Source organism: Somniosus microcephalus, chromosome 4, assembly GCF_052327205.1.
Source record: "Somniosus microcephalus isolate GS21.2 chromosome 4, FLI_Smic_1.0, whole genome shotgun sequence".
NCBI classification, from domain to species: Eukaryota; Metazoa; Chordata; class Chondrichthyes; order Squaliformes; family Somniosidae; genus Somniosus; species Somniosus microcephalus.
The window spans coordinates 315,675,883-315,703,354 of NC_140990.1; the positions used below are offsets into that span (position 1 = coordinate 315,675,883).

General features: G+C 46.4%; 1 protein-coding gene across 5 annotated transcripts in view; it reads left to right on the top strand.

The window, feature by feature from the left end:
• dnpep (aspartyl aminopeptidase) overlaps window positions 1-26,702 on the top strand; it is a 120,074-nt gene extending 93,372 nt beyond the window's left edge. For all 5 annotated transcript variants that reach the window (XM_085986773.1, XM_085986769.1, XM_085986771.1 and 2 more), the window contains 5 exons: window positions 1,316-1,476; window positions 7,228-7,267; window positions 10,971-11,072; window positions 12,110-12,277; window positions 25,386-26,702. In XM_085986773.1, coding sequence (XP_085842899.1) covers window positions 1,316-1,476; window positions 7,228-7,267; window positions 10,971-11,072; window positions 12,110-12,277; window positions 25,386-25,436 — 522 coding nt within the window. In that variant the 3' untranslated portion in view covers window positions 25,437-26,702. The remainder of the gene's footprint in view (window positions 1-1,315; window positions 1,477-7,227; window positions 7,268-10,970; window positions 11,073-12,109; window positions 12,278-25,385) is intronic.
• Window positions 26,703-27,472: the final 770 nt, after the last annotated feature.

Genomic DNA, 27,472 nt, shown 5'->3' on the forward strand with positions numbered 1-27,472 from the left:
CTCCCTCAGCACTGTCCCTCCGACAGTGCAGCACTCCCACAGTGCAGCTCCCTCAGTACTGCCCCTCCGACAGTGCAGCTCCCTCAGTACTGCCCCTCCGACAGTGCAGCTCCCTCAGTACTGCCCCTCCGACAGTGCAGCTCCCTCAGTACTGCCCCTCCGACAGTGCAGCACTCCCTCAGCACTGTCCCTCCGACAGTGCAGCACTCCCACAGTGCAGCTCCCTCAGTACTGCCCCTCCGACAGTGCAGCTCCCTCAGTACTGCCCCTCCGACAGTGCAGCGCTCCCTCAGTACTTGAACCCACCACTATAATGACTCCGAGGTGAGAGTGATACCCACTGAACCATGGCTGACAGCTGTCAGATGGTCCTGTTCCTGCTGTTTGGGATAGGATCTGGGTCTCCCACCATTGGTGGAATTTGGAGCTACTCCACCGCACGTCCTCCAGCAGAGCGGCACGATGGTAATTTCAGACCTGCAGAGCTTTACGTCGACAAGAAATCTCCTTCTCTCATCACAGTCCTGTCCAATCAAAGCCTTTCTGCTCTTCCCTAAAATCCCTAGAAGCAGAGGGCTGTTGGGTCTTTAAAAAGCATCTTAAGCCATGATCTCGCTCGAGGGGCTGAATACCCTAACCCTGTTCCTATATTGGCGGCCGTGCCTTCAGCTGTCGGGGCCCTAAGCTCTGGAATTCCCTCCCTAAACCTCTCCATCTCTCTCTCTCTCTCCTCCCTTAAAACCTACTTCTTTGACCAAGCTTTTGGTCAAGTGTCCTGATATCTCCTTATGTGGCTCGGTGTCAAATTTTGTCTGATACAGGAAACTTTGTGATATCCGGCACCGACGGGACCGAGCTGTTGCCGATCTATCAAAACTGCCGGACATACAAAGTTAATGTTGAAGCATACGGAGATTTTCATCTCTGTATCTGACAACAAACACTGTTGCTTAGCAACAGCTTCAGACAGTTGGCCTGTACCTTGGAAGCGTCTCTGTAGCTTAGCAACAGCTTCAGAGAGACTTTCCAAAGCCTGACTGTTGGAAAAAAAAGCCACGAGAAGAAAAACAACCTAACAGAACGGCTCCTGATTTCTGCCGGTAGATCGCGGTTTCTGGACATACAACCTCGGGATAAACCAAAGTCTCCTGTAATCGCTTCTGTGAAGCGCCTTGGGACGTTTTACTACGTTAACGGCACTGTATAAACACAAGTTGTTATTCCTAAGAAGCTAGAATGCCTCCGGTACAGTTGTGTTTTGAACCTGAGTTCCAATCATGTTCTTTTCCTCTCTTCGCCCACCTGCCGTGTTAAGGTTGGCAGCGGGAGTGCTCAGGGAGCAGGCTCCTCCCTGACCGAGTTAGTTCTACGCCGCCTGTCCTCCAGTGCCCACAACCTGACTGCGTTTGAGGAAGCCATTCCCAAGTCCTTCATGATCAGCTCGGACATGGCGCATGCTGTCCACCCCAACTACCCGTAAGTGTTTTAATTCTAACTTCTTTTACAGGGTGATACGCCGTGACCGCCCAGATCATTCCTCCCAGACTAATACCTGGGATGGCAGGAATGACGTATGAGGAGAGATTGGGTCGATTAGGCTTATATTCGCTAGAGTTTAGAAGAATGATAGGGGATCTCATTAAAATTCTAACAGGACTAGACAGACTAGATGCAGGAAGGATGTACCCGATGGCCGGGGAGTCCAGAACCAGGGGTCACAGTCTAAGGATAAGGGGTAAGCCATTTAGGACTGAGATGAGGAATTTCTTCACCCAGAGAGTGGTGAACCTGTGGAATTCTCTGCCACACAGGGCAGTTGAGGCCAATTCATTAAATATATTCAAGAAGGAGTTGGATATATTTCTTGAGGCTAAAGGGATCAAGGGATATGGGGAGAAGGCAGGGACAGGGTACTGAATTTGGATGATCAGCCATGATCTCATTAAATGGCGAAGCAGTCTCGAGGGGCCGAATGGCCTACTGCTCCTATCTTCTATGTTTCTCCCTATTGTCTAGACTAGTAATGTCAGTTCACATTGCAAGGCAGTGGTCCACTGGACCCTGTTGCTTGTGTCTTTAATAATGAAACCAATGCAGATGTAAAGCACCTTGTAGATCAACCCCAGCTTATCCACCTTCTCACTGTGTCACACAATCCCACCTCTCTGCAGAAATGCATCTAATCACCCTTGACCCCATTAATACTGCCCGCTTCCATCTCCTTCCCCCGATAACTTATTTCACAACTCAATCCCCTTTGGGTAAAATAGTGACTTCCTTTCTGACTCCTCCCTTCCTCCTTTTAACCTGTGCCCCCTGGCATTTGAACCCATGTTAATTTGTGTCACCCGTGGCTCAGTGGGTAGCACCCTCGCCTCTGAGTCAGAAGGTTGTGGGTTCAAGACCCACTCCAGAGACTTGAGCACAAAAATCTAAGCTGACACTCCAGTGCAGTGCAGAGGGAGTGCTGCACTGTCGGAGGTGTCGTCTTTTGGATGAGATGTAATCCAAAAGTCTTCTCTACGCATATAAATAGTAAAAGAGGAGGGGGTGGGGCCGATTAGGAACCAAAAAGGAGACCTATGCATGGAGGCAGAGGGTATGGCTGAGGTACTAAATGAGCACTTTGCATCCGTCTTCAGGATGCTGCCATAGACATAGTGAAGGAGGAGGTTGTGGAGACATTTGATGGGAGAAAGAAGAGGTATTCGAAAGACTGGCTATACTTAAAGTAGATAAGTCACCAGAAGCAGATGGGATGCATCCTAGGATGCTGAGGGAATTGAGGGTGGAAATTGTGGAGGTACTGGCCATAGTATTCCAATCCTCCATAGATAACGGGGGTGGTGCCAGAGGACCGGAGAATTGCAAATGTTACACCATTGTTCAAAAAAGCGTGTAAAGATAAACCCAGCAACTACAGACTAGTCAGTTTAAGCTCTGTAGTGGGGAAGCTTTTAGAAACAGTCATCAGGGACAAAATTAACAGTCACTTGGGTAAGTGTGGTTTAATTAAGGAAAGCCAGCACGGATTTGTTAAAGGCAAATCGTGTTTAACCAACTTGATCGGGTTTTTTGATGAGGTAATAGAGGGTTGAATAGGGTAATGCGGTTGACGTGGTGTACATGGATTTCCAAAAGGTGTTTGGCAAAATGCCACATAATAGGCTCGCCAACAAAGTTGAAGCCCATGAAATAAAAGGGACAGTGGCAGCATGGATACGGAATTGGCGAAGCGACAGGAAACAGAGAGTAGTGGTGAACGGTGGTTTTTCAAACTGGAGAAACGTACACAGTGGTGTTCCCCAGGGGTCGGTTCTAGGACCACTGCTTTTCTTGATATATATTAATGACTTGGACGTGGCTGTACAGGGCACAATTTCAAAATTTGCAGGTGACACAAAACTTGGAAGTTGAACAGTGAGGACTGCAGGAAGACATAAGCAGCCTGGTGAAATGGCGGACACGTGGCAGATGAAATTTAACGCAGAAAAGTGTGAAGTGATACATTTTGGTAGGAAGAATGAGGAGAGGCCATATAAACTAAATAGTATATAATCATAAAGGGGGTGCTTGAACAGAGAGACCTGGGGGTATATGTGTACAAATCGTTGAAGGTGGCAGGGCATGTTGAGAAAGCAGTTACGGGATCCTGGGCTTCATGAATAGAGGTAGAGAGTAAAAAAGTGTGAAAATTATGATGAACCTGTATAAAACACTGGTTCGGCCCTAACTGGAGTACTGTGTTCGATTCTGGGCACCACACTTTAGGAAGGATGTGAAGGCCTTAGAGAAAGTTCAGAAAAGATTTATGAGAATGATTCCAGGAATGAGGGACTTCAGTTATGTGGATAGACTGGAGAAGCTGGGGTTGTTCTCCTTGGAGCAGAGAAGGTTGAGAGGAGATTTGATAGAGGTGTTCAAAATCATGAGCGGTCGGGACAGAGTAACTAGAGAGAAACTGTTCCCATTGGCGGAAGGGTCGAGAACCAGAGGACACGGATTTAAGGTGATTGGCAAAAGAACCAAAGGCGACGTGAGGAAAAACTTTTTTACGCAGCGAGTGGTTAAGATCTGTAAAGCACTGCCTGAAAGGGTGGCGGAGGAAGATTCAATCTTATCTTTCAAAAGGGAGTTGGATAAGTATCTGATGGAAAAACATTTGCAGGCCTACAGGGAAAGGGCAGGGGAGTGGGACTAGCTGAGAGCTGGCACGGGCTCGACAGGCCAAATGGCCGCCTTCCGTGCTGTAACCATTCTATGATTCTATGTTAAACTAAGTCTGCCCTCTCAGGTGAACGTGAAAGATCCCGTAGCAGTATTTCGAAAAAGGGCAGGGGAGTTCTCCCCAGTGTCCTGGGGCCAATATTTATCCCTCAACCAACATCACTAAAAACAGATGATCTGGTCATTATCACATCGCTGTTTGTGGGAGCTTGCTGTGCGCAAATTGGCTGCTGCATTTCCTACATTACAACAATGATTACACTCCAAAACATATTTCATTGGCTGTAAAGTCCTTTGGGACGTCCGGCGATCGTGGAAAGCGCTATATGAATGCAAGTCTTTTGAAGAAGGGTTCAACCCGAAACGTCAACTCAAATTTCTCTCCACGGATGTTGCCTGACCTGCTGAGTTTTTCCAGAATTTTCTGTTGTTATTTCAAGTCTTTTTCTTTCCTTACTCAAGGGACACTGCCTAAACTGTAGAAGGGGATTCTGCACATAAGTGATCTGCACAGGAACACTCGAGGGCCGGTGCAGCCCAGTAAACGCCACATGTGCTCCTCTTATTTATTTATTTAACACTTGGGATTGCACAGTGGTTCAAATGAATGTGTTTTACATTTTATTTCCCATTTATTTTATTTTTTTATTCATTCACGGGATGTGAACGTCGCCGACAAAGCCAGCATTTATTGCCCTCGAGAAGGTGGTGGTGAGCCGCCTCCTAGAATACAACGGAGTGGCTTGCTGGGCCATTTCAGAGGGTGTTTGAAAGTCAACCACATTGTTATAGGTCTGGAGTCACATAGAGGCCAGACCGGGTAAGGACGGCAGATTTCCTTCCCTAAAGGACATTAGTGAACCAGATGGGTTTTTATGACAATCCGATAGTTTCATGGTCACCATTACTGATACTAGCTTTTTATTCCAGATTTATTTAATTAACTGTATTTCAATTTCCCAGCTGCCGTGGTGGGATTTTAACTCGCGTCTCCAGATCATTAGTCCAGGCCTCTGGATTACTAGTCCAGTAACGTAACCACTATGCTACCGTACCCCATATATTGGGGAGTTCGGTACAGGCAGCACGGTCAAAATCCCATTGCTCTCATCACTGCCTATCTTAGCGACCTCCTGCAGCCATACATCACACCTTGGGCAACTCTGGTCTTCCGATATCAGGTTACAATTGTTCCTCGCCCCCTTCTCCCTCTGCTGCACCGTCATTCAGTTATGGCACCTCTTGCACTTTGTACCTCCCTCCACCTTGTCTCTATTCTCCCTACCATCGGGAGTCTTTAGGTTTCTTTCGGGCTTTCAACACCCCCCCCGCCCCTCCTCCCATTGCTATTTCCTTGTTCCTCTCTAGCTTGTTCTACGCCCTGTTCCATATGCCCTGTTCCATCCACCCTGTAAAGTACTTGAAACCAGACGGGCAACTCCAGAGTTGCTTCCACCGACTCCTACTGGACATACAGGGAGACTTTCCACAGCTGGCAACCCTGGAGTGGCCCAGTGTAGCGTGAGCATCCACACTGGAGAAACTATTGACGCTTTTCCAAAAAAATATAATTTCAAATACAACTTATTGCATAGAATTACACAGTATTTACAGCCCAGAAACAGGCCATTCGGCCCAACTGGTCCGTGCTGGTGTTTATGCTCCACACGAGCCTCCTCCCACCCTCTTCATCTCACCCTATCACCATATCCTTCTATTTCTTTCTCCCTCATGTGTTTATCCAGCTTCCCCTTAAATGCATCTCTGCTGTTTGCCTCAACCACTCCCTGTGGTAGCGAGTTCCACATTCTCACCACTCTCTGGGTAGAGAAGTTCCTCCTGAATTCCCTATTGGATTTATTAGTGACTTTCTTATATTGACGGCCCCTAGTTCTGGTCTCCCCCACAAGTGGAAACATCTTCTCTACATCTACCCTATCGAACCCTTTCATAATCATAAAGACCTCTATCAGGTCACCCCTTAGCCTTCTCTTTTCTAGAATACATGGCAGATGCAGTATAATGTGGATAAATACGAGGTTATCCAAAAAAAGAAAGGCAGATTATTATCTAAACGGCAATAGATTGGGAAAAGGGGAAGTGCAACGAGACCTGGGTGTCCTTGTGCACCAGTCGCTGAAGGTAAGCATGCAGGTGCAGCAGGCGGTTAAGAAGGCAAATGGTATGTTGGCCTTCATAGCGAGAGGATTCGAGTACAGGAGCAAGGATGTCTTGTTGCAGTTGTACAGGGCCTTGGTGAGACCACACCTTGAGTATTGTGTGCTGTTTTGGTCGCCTTATCTGAGGAAGGATGTTCTTGCCATGGAGGGAGTGCAGCGAAGATTCACCAGACTGATACTTGGGATGGCAGGAATGACGTATGAAGAGCGATTGGGTCGATTGGGCTTGTATTTGCTAGGGTTTAGAAGAATGAGAGTGGAATCTCATTGAAACTTATAAAATTCTAACAGGACTAGACAGACTAGATGCAGGAAGGATGTTCCCGATGGTAAGGGAGCCCAGAACCAGGGGTCACAGTCTAAGGATAAGGGGTAAGCCATTTAGGACAGAAATGAGGAGGAATTTCTTCACCCAGAGAGTGGTGAACCTGTGGAATTCTCTACCACACAAGGCAGTTGAGGCCAATTCATTAAATATATTCAAGAAGGAGTTAGATATATTTCTTAAGGCTAAAGGGATCAAAGGATATGGGGAGAAAGCAGGGACAGGGTACTGAATTTGGATGGTCAGCCATGATCTCATTAAATGGTGGAGCAGGCTCGAGGGGCCGAATGACCGGCTCCTGCTCCTATCTTCTATGTTTCTAGACAAAAGAACCCCAGCCTGTTCAGTCTTTCCTGATACAGTTCTGGTATCATCCTTGTAAATCATTTTTTGCACCTTCCCCTGTGCCTTTGTAAAAAAGGGGGAGTGTACTTTAAACAAGAAGCATCGACCCAGAACTCCGTCAAATTTACTTTGTGTTTTCAATACTTTCAGAGACAAACACGAGGAGAATCACAGGCCGGCCCTGCACAAGGTGAGGTTTATGGACATTTATTAAATTCCACAAAGGGATAGTAGTGAGCCTCTGAAGTGTTTAGTAAAACCGAGCGGTGAAAGTGGATCGCTTTTGTTGTCCGCTGCACTTGATACGCTCATTCTTGCAGATAAGATGTTAAACAAAGCTCCCGTCTGTCTGTCCTGCTGTTCCAGTGAATGTTAAAGGTCTCACGGCGCTGTTCATAGAACCCAGGCCAACATTTATCCCTTAAACAATATCGTGAAAAAACAGATGCATAGAATCATAGACTGATACAGCACAGAAGGACGCCATTCGGTCTAGCGTGCCTGTGCCGGCTCTTTGAAAGAGCTCTCCAATTAGGCCCATTCCCCCTCCTCTTGCCCTGTAGCCAATCTTTCCCTTAATTTTTGGGGGGGGGGGGGGGTTTGCGCGGCCCCTTTAACGACCTGCATGCACGGTTTATTGCATTGTGAAGCCGGCTCACCAGCTGCGCGGGACCTCGAGACACCCCGCTGCTTAAAGGGAACGTCGCCCATAGCCCTGCAAATTTTTTCCTTTTCAAGTATTTATCCAATTTCCCTTTTGAAAGTTACTATTGAATCTGCTTCCACCGCCCTTGCAGACAGCGCGTTCCAGGTCACAACAACTCGCCGCGTAAATCTTTCTTCCCTCATGTCGCCTCTGATTCTTTCAGATGAGCTGAGATGTGATTTAGCAAAAGTGGACTGGAAACAGCTACTTGAAGGTAAATCAGTGTCATGAGCAGTGGGAGGCATTCAAGGAGGAGGTAATGAGGTTCCAGAGCAAATATGTTCTCACAAAGAAAAAGCGTGGGACTCCCAAATCTAGAGGCCCCCTGGATGTCGAGGAGCATACAGGGGTAGGATATGGGGGGAAAAAAGGAAGCTTATGTCAGATACCGAGAGCTCAATACTACAGAAAGCCCTAGAGGAGTATAGTAAGTACAGGGGTGAAATTAAAAAGGAAATTAGGAAAGCAAAGAGAGGGCATGAAAAAATATTGGCAAGAAAAACCCAAAACTGTTTTATAAATATATACTAGCTGGGGGGGGCCCGGCGTTGCCTAGGCTTTTTTGTGGAACGGCAGTTTACGGGGCCGCGCGGTTGACGGCCTGCCGCTCCCCCCGCTCTGTGTCTCGGGCCGAGTGGTTGTCAGGCCCAGCCCGGCCCGAGTGAGGCGAACTCACCTCCCGCTCCGGCGGGCCGGGAGTGGGATACTGTACCGGAGCTGCAATGTGGGGGTTTGTTGTGCTGGTGCTGTCGTTGTCGGTATGAAAAAAATGGCGGCGACGTTTAGGGAGGCTGCAGGATTAGGCCCGCCCACACACGGAATGAAACGCCCCCCCCGTGACACACCGATTGGTCAACCATCAGGTCACTGAACTGTAGGATTGGTCAACCATCACGTCACTCAACACTAATGAGCGGTAGGATTGGTCAACCGCTAATGAGTGGATTTTTGAACTTTTTTTGTATACTGTCCGAACAATTTTTGTCTGACCAAAAAGTAAATATGCCTATGATACTCCCCTGATCATCAGCTTTCTTTTGATATAACGTATGTGTAGGTACGCTCTATAACTTTTGAGTGTATAGCGGACAGACAGACATAGATATAGATAGATAAAGAGCAAGAGGATAACTAAGGAAAGAGTAGGGCCTATTCGATACCAAAAAGGTAACCTGTGTGTGGAGGCAGAAGACGTGGGTATGGTTCTTAATGAATACTTTGCGTCTGTCTTCACAATAGAGAGGGACGATGCAGGCATTGTAGTTAAGGAGTACGAGTGTGAAATATTCGATGAGATAAACATAGTGAGAGAGAAAATATTAAGGGGTTTAGCATCTTTGAAAGTTGATAAATCCTCAGGCCCAGATGAAATGTATCCCAGGCTGTTAAGAGACGTAAGGGAGGAAATAGTGGAGGCTCTGACCATCATTTTCCAATCCTCTCTAGCTACAGGCATGGTGCTGGAAGACTGCTAATGTTGCACCATTGTTTAAAAATGGAGAAAGGGACAGAATAATCAAGGACACTTCTCCTGGATTTGTTAAGGGAAGGTCGTGTCTGACTAGCCTGACTGAATTTTTTGAGGAGATAACTAGGATGGTCGATGAGGATAGCACGTTTGATGTAGTCTACGTGGATTTTAGCAAGGCTTTTGACAAGGTCCCACATGGCAGACTAGTCAGAAAAGTAAAAGCCCATGGGATCCAAAGGAAAGTAGCAAGTTGGATCCAAAATTGGCTCAGTGGCAGGAAGCAAACACTTGGTTAACGTAGTGTTATTAAATCAAATCCCATATTTATTATGTGTGACTTCAGAGCTGGATTGAGAATTCTTGGAGTCACAGGCACAAAAAATATTCAGGGCTCCTCCACATCCCCCATCCCCCACCCCATCCACCAGTCCATTAAACAGAAGACAGGAGCAGGAGTAGGCCATTCGGCCCCTCGAGCCTGCTCCGCCATTTAATGAGATCATGGCTGATCATCCAAATTCAGTACCCTGTCCCTGCTTTCTCCCCATATCCCTTGATCCCTTTAGCCTTAAGAAATATATCTAACTCCTTCTTGAATATATTTAATGAATTGGCCTCAACTGCCTTCTGTGGTAGAGAATTCCACAGGTTCACCACTCTCTGGGTGAAGAAATTCCTCCTCATCTCTGTCCTAAATGGCTTACCCCTTATCCTTAGACTGTGACCCCTGGTTCTGGACTCGCCCGCCATCGGGAACATCCTTCCTGCATCTAGTCTGTCTAGTCCTGTTAGAATTTTATAAGTTTCAATGAGATCCCCTCTCATTCTTCTAAACTCCAGCGAATATAAGCCTAATCGACCCAATCTCTCCTCATACGTCATTCCTGCCATCCCAGGTATCAGTCTGGTGAATCTTCGCTGCACTCTCTCCATGGCAAGAACATCCTTCCTCAGATAAGGCGACCAAAACTGCACACAATACTCAACACAGACGTTTCTTAAAACGCAAGTTTGGTCCTGTAGAGTGTTTACACACTGCATTAATATAACAACAACTCACATTTATATAGCGTCTTCAACGTAGTAAAACATCCCAAGGCGCTTCATAGGAGCGTGATCCGACAAAATTTGACCCCGAGCGCCACAAGGAGATATTAGGGCAGGTGACCAAAAGCTTGGTCAAACAGGTAGGTTTTAAGGAGCGTCTTAAAGGGGGAGAGAGAGGTAGAGAGGCGGAGAGGTTAATGGAGGGAATTCCAGAGCTTAGGGCCCAGGCAGCTGAAGGCACGGCTGCCAATGTTGGCGTGAATAATATTCGGGGAAGCGCAAGAGGCCAGAATTGGAGGAGCGCCGAGCTCTTGGATTGTTTTAGGGCTGGAGGAGATTACAGAGATAAGGAGGGGTGAGGCCATGTAGAGATTTGAAAACCAGGATGAGAATTTTAAAATCAAGGCGTTGCCGGACCAGGAGCCAGTGTCGATCTACGAGCACAGGGGGTGATGGGTGAGCGGGACTTGATGCGAGTTAGGCTACGGGTAACGAAGCAAATCATATCGCAATATACTGCGCATAAATGAAACCGGTCCAGCGGTCAGATGCTGTTTTTCTACGTTATGGTGAGTTTTGCTGGGGCCGCTGCACACAGGACCTGTAGGCCCTTGCACTTTTCTGCCCCTGCGTGACTTGCTAACAATGACCTTTTTTGTTGCTATTCAGGGGCCGGTGATTAAATATAACAGTAACCAGCGATACGCCTCAAATGCCGTCACTGCTGCCATAATCCGGGAGATTGCTAATCGTGTGGACATCCCGCTCCAGGTAACACGTGGCCCCCCTTTTTGGCGGGGGGGGGCGGGATAAAAGAGGGCAAAAAGGGCAGTGGGAATCTGGAACACACTTCCCCCCAAAAGGCTGTGGATGCTGGGGATCAATTGAAATGTTCAAAAGTGAGAGCGATACATTTTTTTTGTTGGGTGAGGGTATCAATGGATATGGCGCAAATCCACATCATCAATATCCTGGGGGGTCACCATTGACCAGAAACTTAACTGGACCAGCCACATAAATACTGTGGCAACAAGAGCAGGTCAGAGGCTGGGTATTCTGTGACGAGTGTCTCACCTCCTGACTCCCCCAAAGCCATTCCACCATCTACAAGGCACAAGTCAAGAGTGTGATGGAATACTCTCCACTTGCCTGGATGAGTGCAGCTCCAACAACACTCAAGAAGCTCGACACCATCCAGGACAAAGCAGCCCGCTTGATTGGCACCCAAACCACCACCTTAAACATACATTCACTCCCTCCACCACCGGCGTACCGTGGCTGCAGTGTGTACCATCTACAAGATGCACTGCAGCAACTCGCCAAGGCTTCTTCGACAGCACCTCGCAAACCCGCGACATCTTCCACCTAGAAGGACAAGGGCAGCAGGCGCATGGGAACACCACCACCTCAAGTTCCCCTCCAAGTCACACACCATCCTGACTTGGAAATATATCGCCATTCCTTCATCGTCGCTGGGGCAAAATCCTGGAACTCCCTCCCTAACAGCACTGTGGGAGTACCTTCACCACACGGACTGCAGCGGTTCAAGGCGGCGGCTCACCACCACCTTCTCAAGGGCAATTAGGGATGGGCAATAAATGCTGGCCTTGCCAGCGATGCTTACATCCCGTAAATGAATAAATTTATTTTTTTAATTTACTATCAAAATCCTTTCATTATTTTGAACACCTCTGTTAAATCTCCCCTTAACCTTCTCTACTCTAAGGAAAACAATCCCAGCTTCTCCACATAACTGTACTGCAATCTCAATGAATTCTGATCAGCTCTCCGAACCAAATTCTTTTCAGGATGTCATGGTAAGGAACGACAGTTCCTGTGGTACGACGATCGGGCCGATCCTTGCCTCCGGCCTCGGGCTGAAAGTACTGGACATCGGGTGCCCACAGTTGGCCATGCACTCCATCCGTGAGATGTGTTGCACGTCCAGCATACTCCAGACCGTCGCGCTGTTCAAGGTAAACAACACACCGCTCTTTCGGCTCTTGCCTGCGTTGGGAAGCTCCTTTACCGTACCGTTAGCAGTCGGTGCTGTCACTCTGTGGAAGTTTAGGCTGCGTATAGTGACAGCACTATTCCTGGCCAGAATGGAGATGATTGGGTGATTCCCCCATCAATCACGCCTGGAGACCGCACTGCTGCAATTGACTGGGACTGATTTTACACACATAAATTATATTGTGTAACTATCCTGCACACTCTGCATTTTACTGGAGAACTCACCCTGCTTTTATCGGGAGACTGCTGTAGTTTCGGTCCTGAGCTCTGTTTGCTGTAGTTCGTAGAGACTGTTTAAATAGACTCTGTAGACTGCTGTGAAATAGACTCTGTTTGTTGTAAGTCCTGCCTTAAGTCCCGTCCCACCTCCAACTCATTAGCTGACACAGTGCTCTCAGTAGGCACTGTGTTAAGTTTAATTCAGTGCCTCAGTTAACAGGTAGAGTCCGGAACAAGTAGCCATAGCCTTAAAATTAGAGCCAGGCCGTTCAGGGAGTCAGGATGTCAGGAAGCACTTCTTCACACAAAGGATAGTGGAAATCTGGAACACCCCCCCCCCCCCCAAAAAAAAAGTTGTAGAGGCTGGGGGTCAATTGAAAATGTCAAAACTGAGATTGATAGATTTTTGTTGGGTATGGGTATTAAGGGATATGGAAGCAAGGCGGGTCGATGGGAGTTAAGATGCAGATCAGCCGTGATCTAATTGAATGGCGGAACAGGCTCGGGGGCTAAATGGCCTCCTATGTTCCTATAACACACGGCCTGGCATTCAGTGAGCTTCTGTTTGCTGCGCACGGTGTAAACCTGAGCCATTATAGAAACTTACGGCACAGAAGGAGGCCATTTGGCCCATTGTGTCTGCGGCGATTGGAAAAACAGCTCTCCAGCCTAATCCCACTTTCCAGCTCTTGGCCTGTAGCCCTGTAGGTTACAGCACTTCAAGTGCATATCCAAGTACTTTTTAAATGTGATGAGGGTTTCTGCCTCTCCCACCCTTTCAGGCAGTGAGTTCCAGACCCCCACCACCCTTTGGGTGAAAAAATTTCTCCTCCAATCTCCTTGCTAACCCTTCTACCAATTACTTTAAATCTGTGCTCCCTGGTTATTGACCATTCTGATAAGGGAAATATATCCTTCATATCCACTCTATCTAGGTCCCTCATAATTTTATACACCTCAATGAAGCCTCCAAAGAAAACAACGCCAGTCTATCCAATCTTTCCTCATAGCTAAAATTCTCCAGTCCTGGCAACATCCTCGTAAATCTGCTCTGCACCCTCTCTGGTGCAATCACATCTTTCCTGTAATGTGGTGACCAGAACTGTACGCAGTATTCTAGCTGTGGCCTAACTAGTGTTTTATACAGTTCTAGCATAACCTCTTTGCTCTTATATTCTATGCCTTGGCTAATAAAGGCAAGCATTCCGTATGCCACCTTATCTACCTGACTGCTACCTTCAGGGATCTGTGGACATGCACTCCAAGGTTCCTCTGATCTTCTGCAGTTCTCAGTGTCCTACCATTTAATGTGTATTCCCTTTCCTTGTTAGCCCTCCCCAAATGCATTACCTCACACTTCTGCAGATTGAATTCCATTTGCCATTGTTCTGCCCACCTGACCAGTCCATTGATATCTTCCTGCAGTCTACAGCTTCCTTCTTCATTATCAACCACACAGCCAATTTTTGTATCATCTACAAACTTCTTAATCATGCCCCCCCCACATTGATCTAAATCATTGATATATACCACAAAAAGCAAGGGACCCAGTACTGAGCCCTGCGGAACCCCACTGAAAACAGCCTTCCAGTCACAAAAACACCCATCGACCATTACCCTTTGCTTCCTGCCACCAAGCCAATTTTGGATCGAACTTGCCACTTTCCCTTGGATCCCATTGGCTTTTACTTTTCTGACCAGTCTGCCATGTGGGATCTTGTCAAAGGCCTTGCTAAAATCCATGTAGACTACATCAAACGCACTACCCTCATCGACCCTCCTTGTTGCCGCCTCTCAAAATTCAATCAAGTTAGTCAGACAAGATCTTCTATTAACAAGTCTGTGCTGACTGTCCTTGATTAATCCGTGACTTTCTAAATGAAGATTTATCCTGTCCCTCAGAATGTTTTCCAACAATTTTCCTACCACCGAGGTTAGGCTGACTGGCCTGTAATTACTCGGTCTATCCCTTTCTCCCTTTTTAAACAATGGCACAACGCCAGTCCTTTGGCACCATGCCTGTAGCTAGAGAGGATTGGAAAATGATGGTCAGGGCCTCTGCTATTTCCTCCCTTGCCTCTCAACAGCCTGGGATATATTTCATCCAGGCCTGGCAATTTATCTACTTTCAAAGATGCTAAGCCTCTTAATACTTCCTCTCTCTCTATGTTTATCCTGTCTAACATTTCACACTCCTCCTCCTTAACTACAATGTCTGCATCGTCCCTCTCTCCTGTGATGACAGGCAGGAAGTATTCATTAAGAACCATACCCACGTCTTCTGCCTCCACACACAGGTTACCTTTTTGGTCTCTAATAGGCCCTACTCTTTCTTTAATTATTCTCTTGCTCTTTATGTATTTATAAGACATCTTTTGATTTTGCTTGCCATTATCTTTGCATGCCCTCTCTTTGCTTTCCTAATTTCCTTTTTAATTCCCCCCCCCTGTACTTTCTATACTCCTCTAGGCTTTCTGCAGTATTGAGCTCTTGGTATCTGACATAAGCTTCCCTTTTTTCCCTTATCCTACCTCTGTATGCTCCTCAACATCCAGGGGGCTCTAGATTTGTGGGAACATATTTGCTCTGGACCCTCACTATCTCCCCCTTGAATGCCTCCCACTGCTTTGACACTGATTTTCCTTCAAGTAGCTGTTTCCAGTCCACTTTTGCTAAATCACATCTCAGCTTAGTGAAATTGGCCTTTCCCCAATCGAGAATATTACTCCTGATCTATCTTTGTCATTTTCCACAACTATGCTAAATCTAACTGAATTATGATCACTACTACCAAAATGCTCTCCCACCGATACCCCTTCCACCTGCCCAGCTTCATTCCCTAAAACTAAGTCCAGAACCGCCCCCTCTCTCATTGGGCTTGCTATATATATACTGGCTAAAAAAAGTTCTCCTGAATGCATTTTAAGAATTCTGCACCCTCTATACCTTTTACACTAATTCTATCCCAGTTGAAATCCCCTACTATTACTGCCCTATTGTTGTTGCACTTCTCAGAAATTTGCCTACCTATTAACTCTTCTATCTCCCTCTGACTGTTTGGGGGTCTATAATACACTGCCAGCAGTGTGATTGCCCCTTTTTTGTTTTTCACTTCAACCCATATATCCTCACTTGATGATCCTTCTAACATATCATCCCTCCTCACAGCTGTAATTGTTTGCTTAACCAATACAGGAAACTCTTTTTTTTATCCGGCACCGACAGGACCGGCGTGGTGCCGGTTGATCAAAAAATCCAGATTACAGAGAGGTATAGTTATCAAGGTACGAGAGCCCCGTACACGGCCACAGATCCCGGAGTCCCTGTTACACGGCCACCGATCCAGGAGTCCCTGTTGCATGGCAACAGGTGCAGGAACCCCGGTTACACGGCCACAGATCCAGGAACCCCGGTTACACGGCCACTAATACAGGAAACTTTCTGGTATCCGGCACGGACGGGACCGACGTGGTGTTGGTTCATCAACAATTCCAGATAACCGAACGCTAAAGCAACAAACCCACAGCTTCAAAACAATCGGCACAAGTTGCAAGCGTCTCTGTAGCTTAACAACAGCTGCAGCTACACCCTTGCACAGCAACAAATGGAGTAAAAAAAGTAATAAAAGTTAAAAAAAAGTTACCTGAACCGACTCCTGAATTTTGCCGGTGGATAGAGCGTTCCGGTTATTTAGGGGCCGGTTAATCGAAAGTTTCCTGTATGAAGTAAAACTTACCTGAACCGACTCCTGAATTTTGCCGGTGGATAGAGCGTTCCGGTTATTTAGGGGCCGGTTAATCGAAAGTTTCCTGTATGAAGTAAAACTTACCTGAACCTACTCCTGAATTTTGCCGCTTAAGAGAAATTTCCGGTTATTTAGGTGCCGGTTAAAAGAGAGTTTCCTATTATGACCCCCTCCCCCTCTTTATCTCGTACATCTGGGTCTTTGTTAACATTCGAGCTCCAATGGTGTACACGAGGTGCCTGCACCATTACTTATGTGTCAGGTATTTGTGACCTCTAGATTACATTGTGGTACATGACGTGCCTGTAACAATTTGGATCTGGAGTTCGATGCTGTTATCTACATTACAGAGCCACTTGAATCCGTGGCTCAGTTAGTAGCACTCTCGCCTCGGAGGCAGGGGGTCATTTCCCACTCCAGAGACTTGAGCACAGTACTGAGGGAGCGCTGCACTGTCGGAGAAGCCATCTTTCGGATGAGACGTTAAATCGAGGCCCTGTCTTAGATCCCACAGCACTATTTCGAAGAAGAGCAGGGGAGTTATCCGCACTATCCTGGCCAATATTTATCCCTCAACCAGTATCACTTTATAAAAAAAAAAAAAAAAAATGGTTTGTTCATTATCTCGTTACTGTTTGTGGGAGCTTGCTGTGGGCAAATTGGCAGCTGCGTTTCCTACATTACAACAGTGACTACCCTTCAAAAATACGTCATTTGCTGCAAAGCGCTTTGGAGCGCCCTGAGGTCGTGAAAGGCGCTGTAGAAATGCAAGTCTGTCATTTTTCTTCTCCTTCTACAATGCAGCCTGAGGCATTCAGTGCGGCGAAACCTGCCCCTTTTATATAAAGCGGCAGATTCTGAAGCCTTGGAGCAGTAAGCGGCAGCACCTGGGCTCGTATTTCAGCGCTGCAGTCGGGAATTTATGATGTTCTAGCTGTTGGAGCCTCCCCAATGCCCAGCCAGCGATGCAGCCTGAAGAGTTTTAGAGGGAAGCGTTATATTCCCTTGGGAAGTGCAGATGAAAGGAGTCTCTTCACACAGCTCTCGGTGCCTCTAGAATCACAGGCCCATTCTCCCAGTTTATCTTAGTCCCACCATCACGAAAACAACAACTTGTATTTATGGTAGCACCTTTAACATAGTAAAACGTCTCCAAGGCCTCTTTGACCAAACTTTTCCTCACCTGTCTCATGTGGCACTGTGTCAAATTTTGGGTTGGCACTATTTCGAAGAAGAGCTGGGGAGTTATCCCCGGTGTCCCAGTCAATATTTATCCCTCAATCAACATCACTAAAACAGATTATCTGGTCATTGTCACATTGTGGGAGCTTGCTGTGCGCAAATTGGCTGTCGCGTTTCCTACATTACAATATAGTGACTACACTTCAAAAGTACTTCATTGGCTGTAAAGCGCTTTGGGACGTCCTGAGGTGGTGAAAGGCGCTATAGAAATGCAAGTCTTTTTCTTTTAAAGGTGTCAACATTATGCCTACCTGATGGTGGCAGTGTTGCCCAGTGTTAGAAGGATTGTTTGGTTCGACTGTACTGAGTGTTATTACTACAAAGTCGAGCCTCTAACTGAAAGGGCAATCTTGGTTTATAATAAGCCAAGCAGCCCGCCCCCCCCACCAAAACACGTTGGGCGTGCCCAGGATCACCAGCAGCAGACTGCTGCACTCCAGGGGGTTTGAAAAGCACTTGTTCCAGGAGGCGTCCACCTCACGCTATACCGCGCTCTGAGAATCGGAACATTTACAACCGAGAACGAGCCCATTCCACCCAGCATCAACTGGTGCCGTCTGCTTCCGTCCCATTTCCCTGAAGGTTGAGGAGCGATTAAAGGATTCAATAGGGTAGATACAGAAACACTATTTCCTCTGGTGGGGGGGGTGGGAATCAAGAACGAGGGGACATAAACTAAAGAAAGACTTGCATTTCTACAGCGCCTTTCACAACCTCAGGACGTCCCAAAGCGCTTTACAGCCAATGAAGTACTTTTTGAAGTGTCGTCACTGTTGTAATGTAGGAAACACGACCAGCCAATTTGCGCACAGCAAGCTCCCACAAACAGCAGCATGACAATGACCAGATAATCTGTTTTTAATGATGTTGATTGAGGGATAAATATTGGCCCCAGGACACCTTCAAATTAGCACCAGGCCATTCAGGAGGGAAATCAGGAAGCATATTTTTACACACAGGGTAGTGGAAATCTTGAATTCGCTCCCCCAAAAGGCTGGGGGGGGGCCAATTGATCACGTGGCACTATTCGAAGAGCAGACGAATTCTCCCGCTATCCTGGCTTTCTTTATTCCCTCAACCAAGACGACCACAAGCAGATTAAATGGTCTCTAGTTTGTTGGTGGGATCTTGCTGTGTACAACGTGACAGCTGCATTTGCCTCCGTATGGCACTAGATTATCAGAACAAGCACTCTTTGTATGCCGCACCTTGAGTACGGTGCCCATTTCTGGTTGCTCCGACACAAGGGGTACAGAGCAGAGAAGAGTGCCTCAAGGCAATTGGGTTATGAGGAGAGGCTTGGGTGGTTCAACCCTGAGAGAAGGCAACTGAGGTGATCTTATAGAAGTTTATAAGACGCCATTTAAAAGGTAAACTGGGATGTCACTTCAAACTGCCTCAGGAGTAGAAGGGGAGACAGGTTCAAACTAGTAAAAGGCAAATTTAGAATCATACAGCACAGAAGGAGGCCATTCAGCCCATCGTGACGGTGCCGGCTCTTTGAAAGAGCTCTCCGATCAGTCCCTCTTTCCCCATTGGCCTGCAATTTTTTTCCTTTCAAATATTTATCCAATTCCCTTTTGAAAGTTACTATTGAATCTGCTTCTACCGCCCTTTCAGGCAGCGCATTCCAGATCATCATAACTCACTGCCTAAAAATAATTCTCCTCATCTCCCCCCTGGTTCTTTTGCCAATTATCTTAAATTTCTACTCTATCAAAACCCTTCATGATTTTGAACACCTCTATTAAATCTCCTCTTAATTATTCTCTGCTCTAAGGAGAACAATCCCAGCGTCTCGTCTCTCCGCGGGACTGAAGTCCCTCATCCCCGGTACCATTCCGGTAAATCTGCCTTGACATCCTTCCGAAGGTGTGGTGCCCAGCCCACAATACTCCAGCTGGGGCCTTACCAGTGATTATATAAAGGTTTAGAACTGACTTAGCAAGGTCTTCACGCAGAGAGTGATCGACGCCTGGAATGGAGTTCGATCGAACAGTGGAGATAAAATTAATTGAAGAATCTGGGCAAAGTAAACTCTTTAGAAGAATTAATTAGGATGGGCTGTACAGCTGTCCTCCTCTGCCTTGTGATTTTGTGTGAGGCAGTTTGAGGAGCTTGGATCCAAATTAAAAAGCAGAACCTCAAAGGTAATAATCTCTGGATTGTTACCTGAGCCACGCGCAAATTGGCATAGGGGGAAAACAGATTAGAGGTTTAAATGCGTGGCTCAAAGAGTGGTGTGGGAGGAAGGGGTTTCGGTTCATGGGGTACCGGCACCAGTACTGGGGAGCTGTTCTGTTGGGACGGGCTCCACTTAAACCGGGCTGGGACCAGCGTCCTGGCGAACCGAATAACTAGGGCAGTAGACAGGGCTTTAAACTAATGAAGGGGAGGGGGGTGGGAGGATTCAGGAAAGAGTAAATTTAAAAGCAGAAAGAGAAATGTCAAGGCTCCAGAGCAGAGTAGAGTTTTGGGTAAAAATAAGCAGAGTGGGTCAGGAAGGGACAGCGAGAGTAACAAAGGTAATAAGGCATCAGTGATTAAGGTGACATCAGGGAAAAATAGAAATAAGTCAAAGCTAAAGGCACTATATCTGAATGTGCGAAGCATTCGCAACAAAATAGATTAATTAATAGCGCAGATAGAAACAGGATCGGACAAAGTCAACATGGATTTACAAAAGGTAAATCGTGCTTGACTAATCTACTGGAATTTTTTGAGGATGTAACTGGTAAAATAGATAAGGGAGAACCAGTGGATGTGGTGTATTTGGACTTTCAGAAGGCTTTCGATAAGGTCCCGCATAAGAGATTAGCGTGCAAAATTAAGGCACATGGGATTGGGGGCAAGGTATTGACTTGGATAGAGAACTGGTTGGCGGACAGAAAGCAAAGAGTTGGAATAAACGGGTCGTTTTCCGAGTGGCAGGCAGTGACTAGTGGGGTACCACAAGGATCGGTCCTAAAACCCCAGCTGTTCACAATATATATTAATGATCTGCACGAGGGAATTGGATGTAATATCTCCAAATTTGCAGACGACACAAAGCTGGGTGGGAGGGTATGCTGTGAGGAGGATGTCATGAAACTCCAGTACGATTTGGACAGGTTAGGTGATTGGGCAGAAATATGGCAAATGCACTATAATGTGGATAAATGTGAGGTTATCCACTTTGGTGGCAAAAACAGGAAGGCAGATTATTATTTGAATGGCAATAGATTGGGAGAAGGGGAAGTGCAAAGAGACCTGGGTGTTCTTGTGCACCAGTCGCTGAAGGTAAGCATGCAGGTGCAGCAGGCGGTTAAGAAGGCAAATGGTATGTTGGCCTTCGTAGCAAGAGGGTTTGAGTACAGGAACAAGGATGTCTTGCTACAGTTGTACAGGGCCTTGGTGAGACCGCACCTTGAGTATTGTGTGCAGTTTTGGTCGCCTTATCTGAGGAAGGACGTTCTTGCCATGGAAGGAGTGCAGCGAAGATTCACCAGGCTGATACCTGGGATGGCAGGAATGACATATGAGGAGAGATTGTGTCGATTGGGCTTATACTCACTGGAGTTTAGAAGATTGAGAGGGGATCTCATCGAAACCTATAAAATTCTGTCCGGCCTGGACAGACTAGATGCTGGAAAGATGTTCCCGATGGTCGGGGAGTCCAGAACCAGGGGTCATAGTCTAAGGATAAGGGGTAGGACATTTAGGACTGAAATGAGGAGGAATTTCTTCACCCAGAGAGTGGTGAACCTGTGGAATTCTCTGCCACAGAGGACGGTGGAGGCCAGTTCATTAAATATATTCAAGAAAGAGTTAGATATATTTCTTAAGGCTAAAGGGATCAAGGGATATGGGGAGAAGGCAGGGACAGGGTACTGAATTTGGATGATCAGCCATGATCTCATTGAATGGCGGAGCAGGCTCGAAGGGCCGAATGGCCTACTCCTGCTCCTATCTTCTATGTTTCTATGTAAATTAACAGGTTTGATCTATTAGCTATAACAGCGACGTGGTTGCAAAGTGGCCACGGTTGGGAACTAAATATTCCAGGATACATAACTTTTAGAAGGAATAGACAAAATGGAAAAGGAGGAGGGTTAGCCCGGATAAAGGATGGAATAAAGATAGTAAAGAGAAAGGATCTTAGCTCCAAAAATCAAGAAGTAGAATCAGTTTGGGTGAAGCTAAGAAACAGCAAGGGGCAGAAAACATTGGTGGGAGTTGTTTATAGGCCCCCAAACAGTAGTTGTAATGTAGGGCAGTGTATAAATCAGGAAATTAGAGGCGCATGTAACAAGGGTAATACAGTAATCATGGGTGACTAATTTACATATAGACTGGGCAAACCAAATTTGCAGTAATAGTGTGGAGGACGAATTCATGGAATGTAAGCAAGATAGTTTTCTAGACCAGTATGTTGAGGAACCAACTAGGGAACAGGCTATTTTAGATCTAGTATTGTGCAACGAGAAAAGGTTAATTAAAAACCTTGTAGTAAAGGGGCCTTTAGGGAAGAGTGACCACAATATGATAGAATTTTATATTGAGTTTGAAAGTGACTTAGTTAAATCTGAAACTAGGATCTTAAATCTAAACAAAGCAAACTACGTAGGTATGAGGGGAGAGTTGGCTAAGGTAGATTGGGAAACTACATTAAAAGGTATGACAGTGGACGAGCAATGGCTAGCATTTAAAGAATTAATACATAATTTACAATAAATATACATTCCTTTAAGCCACCAAAAACCCACAAGAAATGTGGTCCAACTGTGCCTAACAAAAGAAGTTAAGGATAGTATTAGATAAAAGGAAGAGGCTTATAATGCTGCCAAAAAGAGTAGTAATTCTGAGGATTGGGAGGATTTGAGAACTCCACAAAGGAGGACCAAGAAATTGATAAAGAAAGGGAAAATAGAATATGAGAGTAAACTAGCGAGAGACATAAAAACAGACTAAAAGCTTCTATAGGTATGTAAAAAGGAAAAGATTAGCAAAAGTAAATGTGGGTCCCTTACAGGCTGAGACAGTAGAAATTATAATGGGGAATAAGGAAATGGCAGGGAAAAAAAGTCTAGCGAGAATGAGGAACTGAAAGAAATTAGTATTAGTAAAAAGGTAGTACTGGAGAAATGAATGGGACTGAAGCTGATAAATCCCCTGGACCTGATGGCCTACATCCTAGGGTTTTGAAAGAGTTGACTTTAGAGATAGTGGATGCATTGGTTGTCATTTTCCAAAATTCCATAGATTCTAGAACGGATTGGAAGGTAGCAAATGTAACCCCACTATTTAAGAAAGGAGAGAGAGAGAAAACGGGGAACTACAGACCAGTTAGCCTGACATCAGTAGTAGGGAAAATGCTAGAATCTATTATTAAGGACGTGGTAACAGGGCACTTATAAAATAATAATAGGATTGGGCAGAGTCAACGTGGATTTATGAAAGGGAAAGTGTGTTTGACAAATCTGTTAGAATCTTTTGAGGTTGTAACTAGCAGAATAGATAAGGGGGAACCAGTGGATGTGGTGTATTTGGATTTTCAGAAGGCATTCAATAAGTTGCCACACAAGAGGTTATTAAACAAAATTATGGCTCATGGAATTGAGGATTGGTTATTGGACAGAAAACAGGGAGTAGGAATAAACGGGTCACTTTCGGGTTGGCAGGCTGTAACTAGTGGAGTACCGCAAGGATCAGAGCTTGGGCCTCAGCTATTCACAATCTACATCAATGATTTGGATGAGGGGACCAAATGTAATATATCCAAGTTTGCTGATATGGGAAATGTTGGTGTTCAGAGGGACCTGGGTGGCCTTGTACACGAATCACTGAAAGTTAACATGCAGGTACAGCAAGCAATTAGGAAAGCAAATGGTATGTTGGCCTTTATTACAAGAGGATTTGAGTATAAGAGTAAAGATGTCTTACTGCAATTATATAGGGCCCTGGTGAGACCACACCTGGAGTATTGTGTACAGTTTTGGTCTCCTTACCTAAGGAAGGATATACTTGCCATAGAGGGAGTGCAACAAAGGTTCACCAGACTGATTCCTGGGATGGGGGGGATTGTCCTATGAGGAGAGATTGAGTAGACTAGGCCTATATTCTCCAGAGTTTAGAAGAATGAGAGGTGATATCATTGAAACATACAAAATTCTTACAGGGCTTGACAGGGTAGATGAAGGGAGGATGTTTCCCCTGGCTGGGGAGTCTAGAACCAGGGGTCACAGTCTCAGAATAAGGGATCGGCCATTTAGGACTGAGATGAGGAGAAAAGTCTTCACTCAGAGGGTTGTGAATCTTTGTAATTCTTTACCCCTGAGAGCTGTGGAGGCTCAGTCGTTGAGTATATTCAAGACCGAGATCGATAGACTTTTGAATATTAAGGGAATCGAGGGATATGGGGATAGTGCAGGAAAGTGGAGATGAGATAGAAGATCAGCCTTGATCTTATTGAATGGCGGAGCAGGCTCGAGGGGCCAAATGGCCTACTCCTCCTGTTCCTCCTGTTTCTTATGTTTAAAAAAAAAGCAGAAAGACTTGCATTTATATAGCGCCTTTCACTACCTCAGAACATCTAAAGCGCTTTACAGCCAATTAAGTACTTTTGAGATTTAGTTACTTTTGTAATGTAGAGCAGGCGCAGACTCAATGGGATGAATGGCCTCCAATGTGCTGTACGATTCTGTGAAATTAGAAAGGCAAATGGAATGTTGGCCTTTATTGCAAGGGGGATGGAGTATAAAAGTAGGGAAGTCTTGCTACAACTGTACAGGGCGTTGGTGAGACCACACCTGGAGTACTGTGTGCAATTTTGGTCCCCTTATTTCAGGAGGGATATACTTGCATTGGAGGCAGTTCAGAGAAGGTTCACTAGATTAATTCCTGAGATGAAGGAGTTGTCTTATGAAGAAAGGTTGAGCAGGTTGGGCCTATACTCATTGGAGTTTAGAAGAATGAGAGGGGATCTTATTGAAACAAGATTCTGAGGGGGCTTGACAGGGTAGATGCAGGGAGGATGTTTCCCCTCGTGGGGGAATCTAGAACTAGGGGGCATAATTTCTGATAAGGGGTCGCCCATTTAAAATGGAGATGAGGAGGAATTTCTTCTCTGAGGGTCGTGAATCTTTGGAATTCTCTTCCCCAGAGAGCTGTGGAGGCGGAGTCATTGAATATATTCAAGGCTGAGATTGACAGATATTTGAGCTACAGGGGAGTCCAGGGGTATGAGGAGCGAGCGGGAAAGTGGAGTTGAGGCCAAGATCAGATCAGCCATGATCTTATTGAATGGCGGAGCAGGCTCAAGGGGCCGATTGGCCTACTTCTGCTCCTGTTTCTTATGTTCTTATGAAACACGGCAGCCAATTTGCGCACAGCAAGCTGCCATAAACAGCAATGTGATAATGACCAGATAATTTGTTTTATTAGTGATGTTGGTTGAGGGATAAATATCCGGGGAGAGCTCCCCTGCTCCTCTTCGAAATTGTGCCATGGGATCTTTTACGTTCAGGGCAGTTGGGGCCTCAATTTAGCGTCTCATCTGAAAGACAACACAGCACTCCCTCAGCACTGCGCTGGGAGTGCCAGCCTCGATTACGTACTCAAGTCTCTGGAGTGGGACTCGAACCCATGACCTCCTAACTCAGTGGCGAGAACGGTAGCACTGAGTCACTGCTGACCGCAGATTAGCAGTGGGCCACCGTGGCTGCACTCCATGTTTCTTTATCAGCCGTTGCTCTCAGCACGACTAACCCGTGAGCACTTTGCGACAGGAGATCTGTGTTATTTGGGAGGTGGGGGGTGGTGGTTGTGGGGGGGGGTGCAGGCGATCCCGAGTGATCCATTCAACCTCTGTGTTTTCCCCCCAGGGATTCTTTGACCTCTACCCATCTGTGAACAGCAGCCTGACCGTTGATTGAGGCCGCTGCCCACCTGGCTCCGAGACGCCTGAAGGCCTGTCTGGCAGCGCACAGCATCACTGGCCTGGACAACCCAACTCAACCGGGCGCAATCCACACAGCCACCTCCGACTTCCAAAGGATGATGAATTTTAATAATGTAACTTCTGATTAACCAAAATTTGGAAACTGCTTATAACTGCCGCACAGTATTTCACTGATTGTGTTTTCGGGTTTTGTAACTCTATCCCACCTTGAAGATTTGGGTGATTTTTGTACTTGGAGATTCTGGGCAGTGCAATCACGTTCCAGCCTCATCGAAGCTTCATATGTATGCTGATGAAAGCTTAGCCCATTGTTGGCTCCAGGCTTGTAGATGACGGCGTATAGGAAATATCATGGCGTCAGTGTTCCCTCCAAGCTGCATGTGTTGCACGGCCGTGCGGTAATCTGCAAGGTACCGCGCAGGCCACTCGCAAGCTTTTGCATTGGAAATACCGTGCGTGCACAGAAACCGCGCGTTGAACTAAAACAGCGTAATGCAGCGTAGAGGGTTCATTGCCTGGAGTAATGTGCAATGCACTTCCCGCGCCATACTCTTAATTCGTTGCCTCTTTGTTGGCAGACCTGCACCTCCCCCCAGCAAAGTCAACAGCGAGCAGTATCGGGCGGGGCGTGAATCCATCGTCCCGCCCGATCTCGCAGGGTTCCAACCTGTCGAGTTAGGTTAAAAATGACCCACTTAATAGCGCATAACTCAATGAAGCTGCACCTCCAGCAACATGGCGGGGAGGGGAGGAGGTTTGAAGGGAACTTGGAGTATAATACTGCCTCAATAATTTACTCCCAACCCTCTGATTTCGGGTAGGGCAAGGGATTTTCCATGGTGCTGTAGGATCTGCGGGACTCTGGTAAATAGCTCCATACGAAGAGGTATCTCTGGTCCAGGCATGATGGGCCGAATGGTGGCCTCCCGCGCTGTGACTTCAATCTCCAGACAGATATCTGCACTTCGTGTCGCTCAATCTGCTGGCTGACGTGGAAAAGTCCCCAAGCGCAGAGACAAGCCCGGTTTCCGAGTGGGGCTAAAAAAAAAAAAATCACTTGTCCCAATTATGGAAGATCATTCACACCTCATAAAATGGATCGTTTTTTAAAAAAAAATAATCATTCAATAAACCTTGCAATTCAAAGATGGCCATGGATGATGTGTAGTGCTTCTTAAAGTGCCCTGTGATGTTTTACTGCATTGAAAGCGCTATAATAAATGCAAGTTGTTGTTGTAAAGAGAGTGGCATAACTCTTTGGAAAACCAGTTCCCGGCGCCAGTGACCGATGGGAGATGGATTCAGAGGGAAGAGGGTTCAATCACCTTGGAGCTGCATCCAGAGGCTGTTCACGGATTGTTCGAGAGCAGTTTTGGCTGAAGCCATGGAGCAGGTGGCTTGCTCCTCTTGTGCAGTGGATGGTGACGGCATGGGGAAACGAGAGGAGGGTTTGGGAGAAAATAAAATTGCATCGCATTTAATACATTGTTTTTCACACCAACTTTCATGTTGGGTAAACTATTCTTCCAGTGATGCAGATCAGTTTCTTACAGTCTGGCCCCTACTCAAAGACCAACATTATTTTTGGTACAGAAACTCTGGACCAGGACTTCAGAAGGACCCAGCTTTAATTCCCAGTCTGTGATGTTAACTCATCTCAGCTGGGACAACAGTAGGAATAATGACAGGGAAAATGAGTCTAGTTTCACAATCCAAAGGCCCTGCTGGGAAGTGCATGTGTGGACATCAGTTAAGGACAGGATAAGATCAGGCTCGGGCTCTGATGCCCTCCGACACTGGATGTCTAAGCTCATGGACCAAGAGCGGCCACTTGGCTGAGGTGCCGGAGGTTGGTGGGTGTCCAACACAAGAGGCAGCGCTCTCCAGCCCTTCTACAACCCACCAAGATCTCTCTCTTCCTTCAATTCTGTACTCTCGCCCATCCCCCGTTTCCATCGCCCCACCATTGGCGGCCATGCCTTCAGCTGCTGAGGCCCTTAAGCTCTGGAA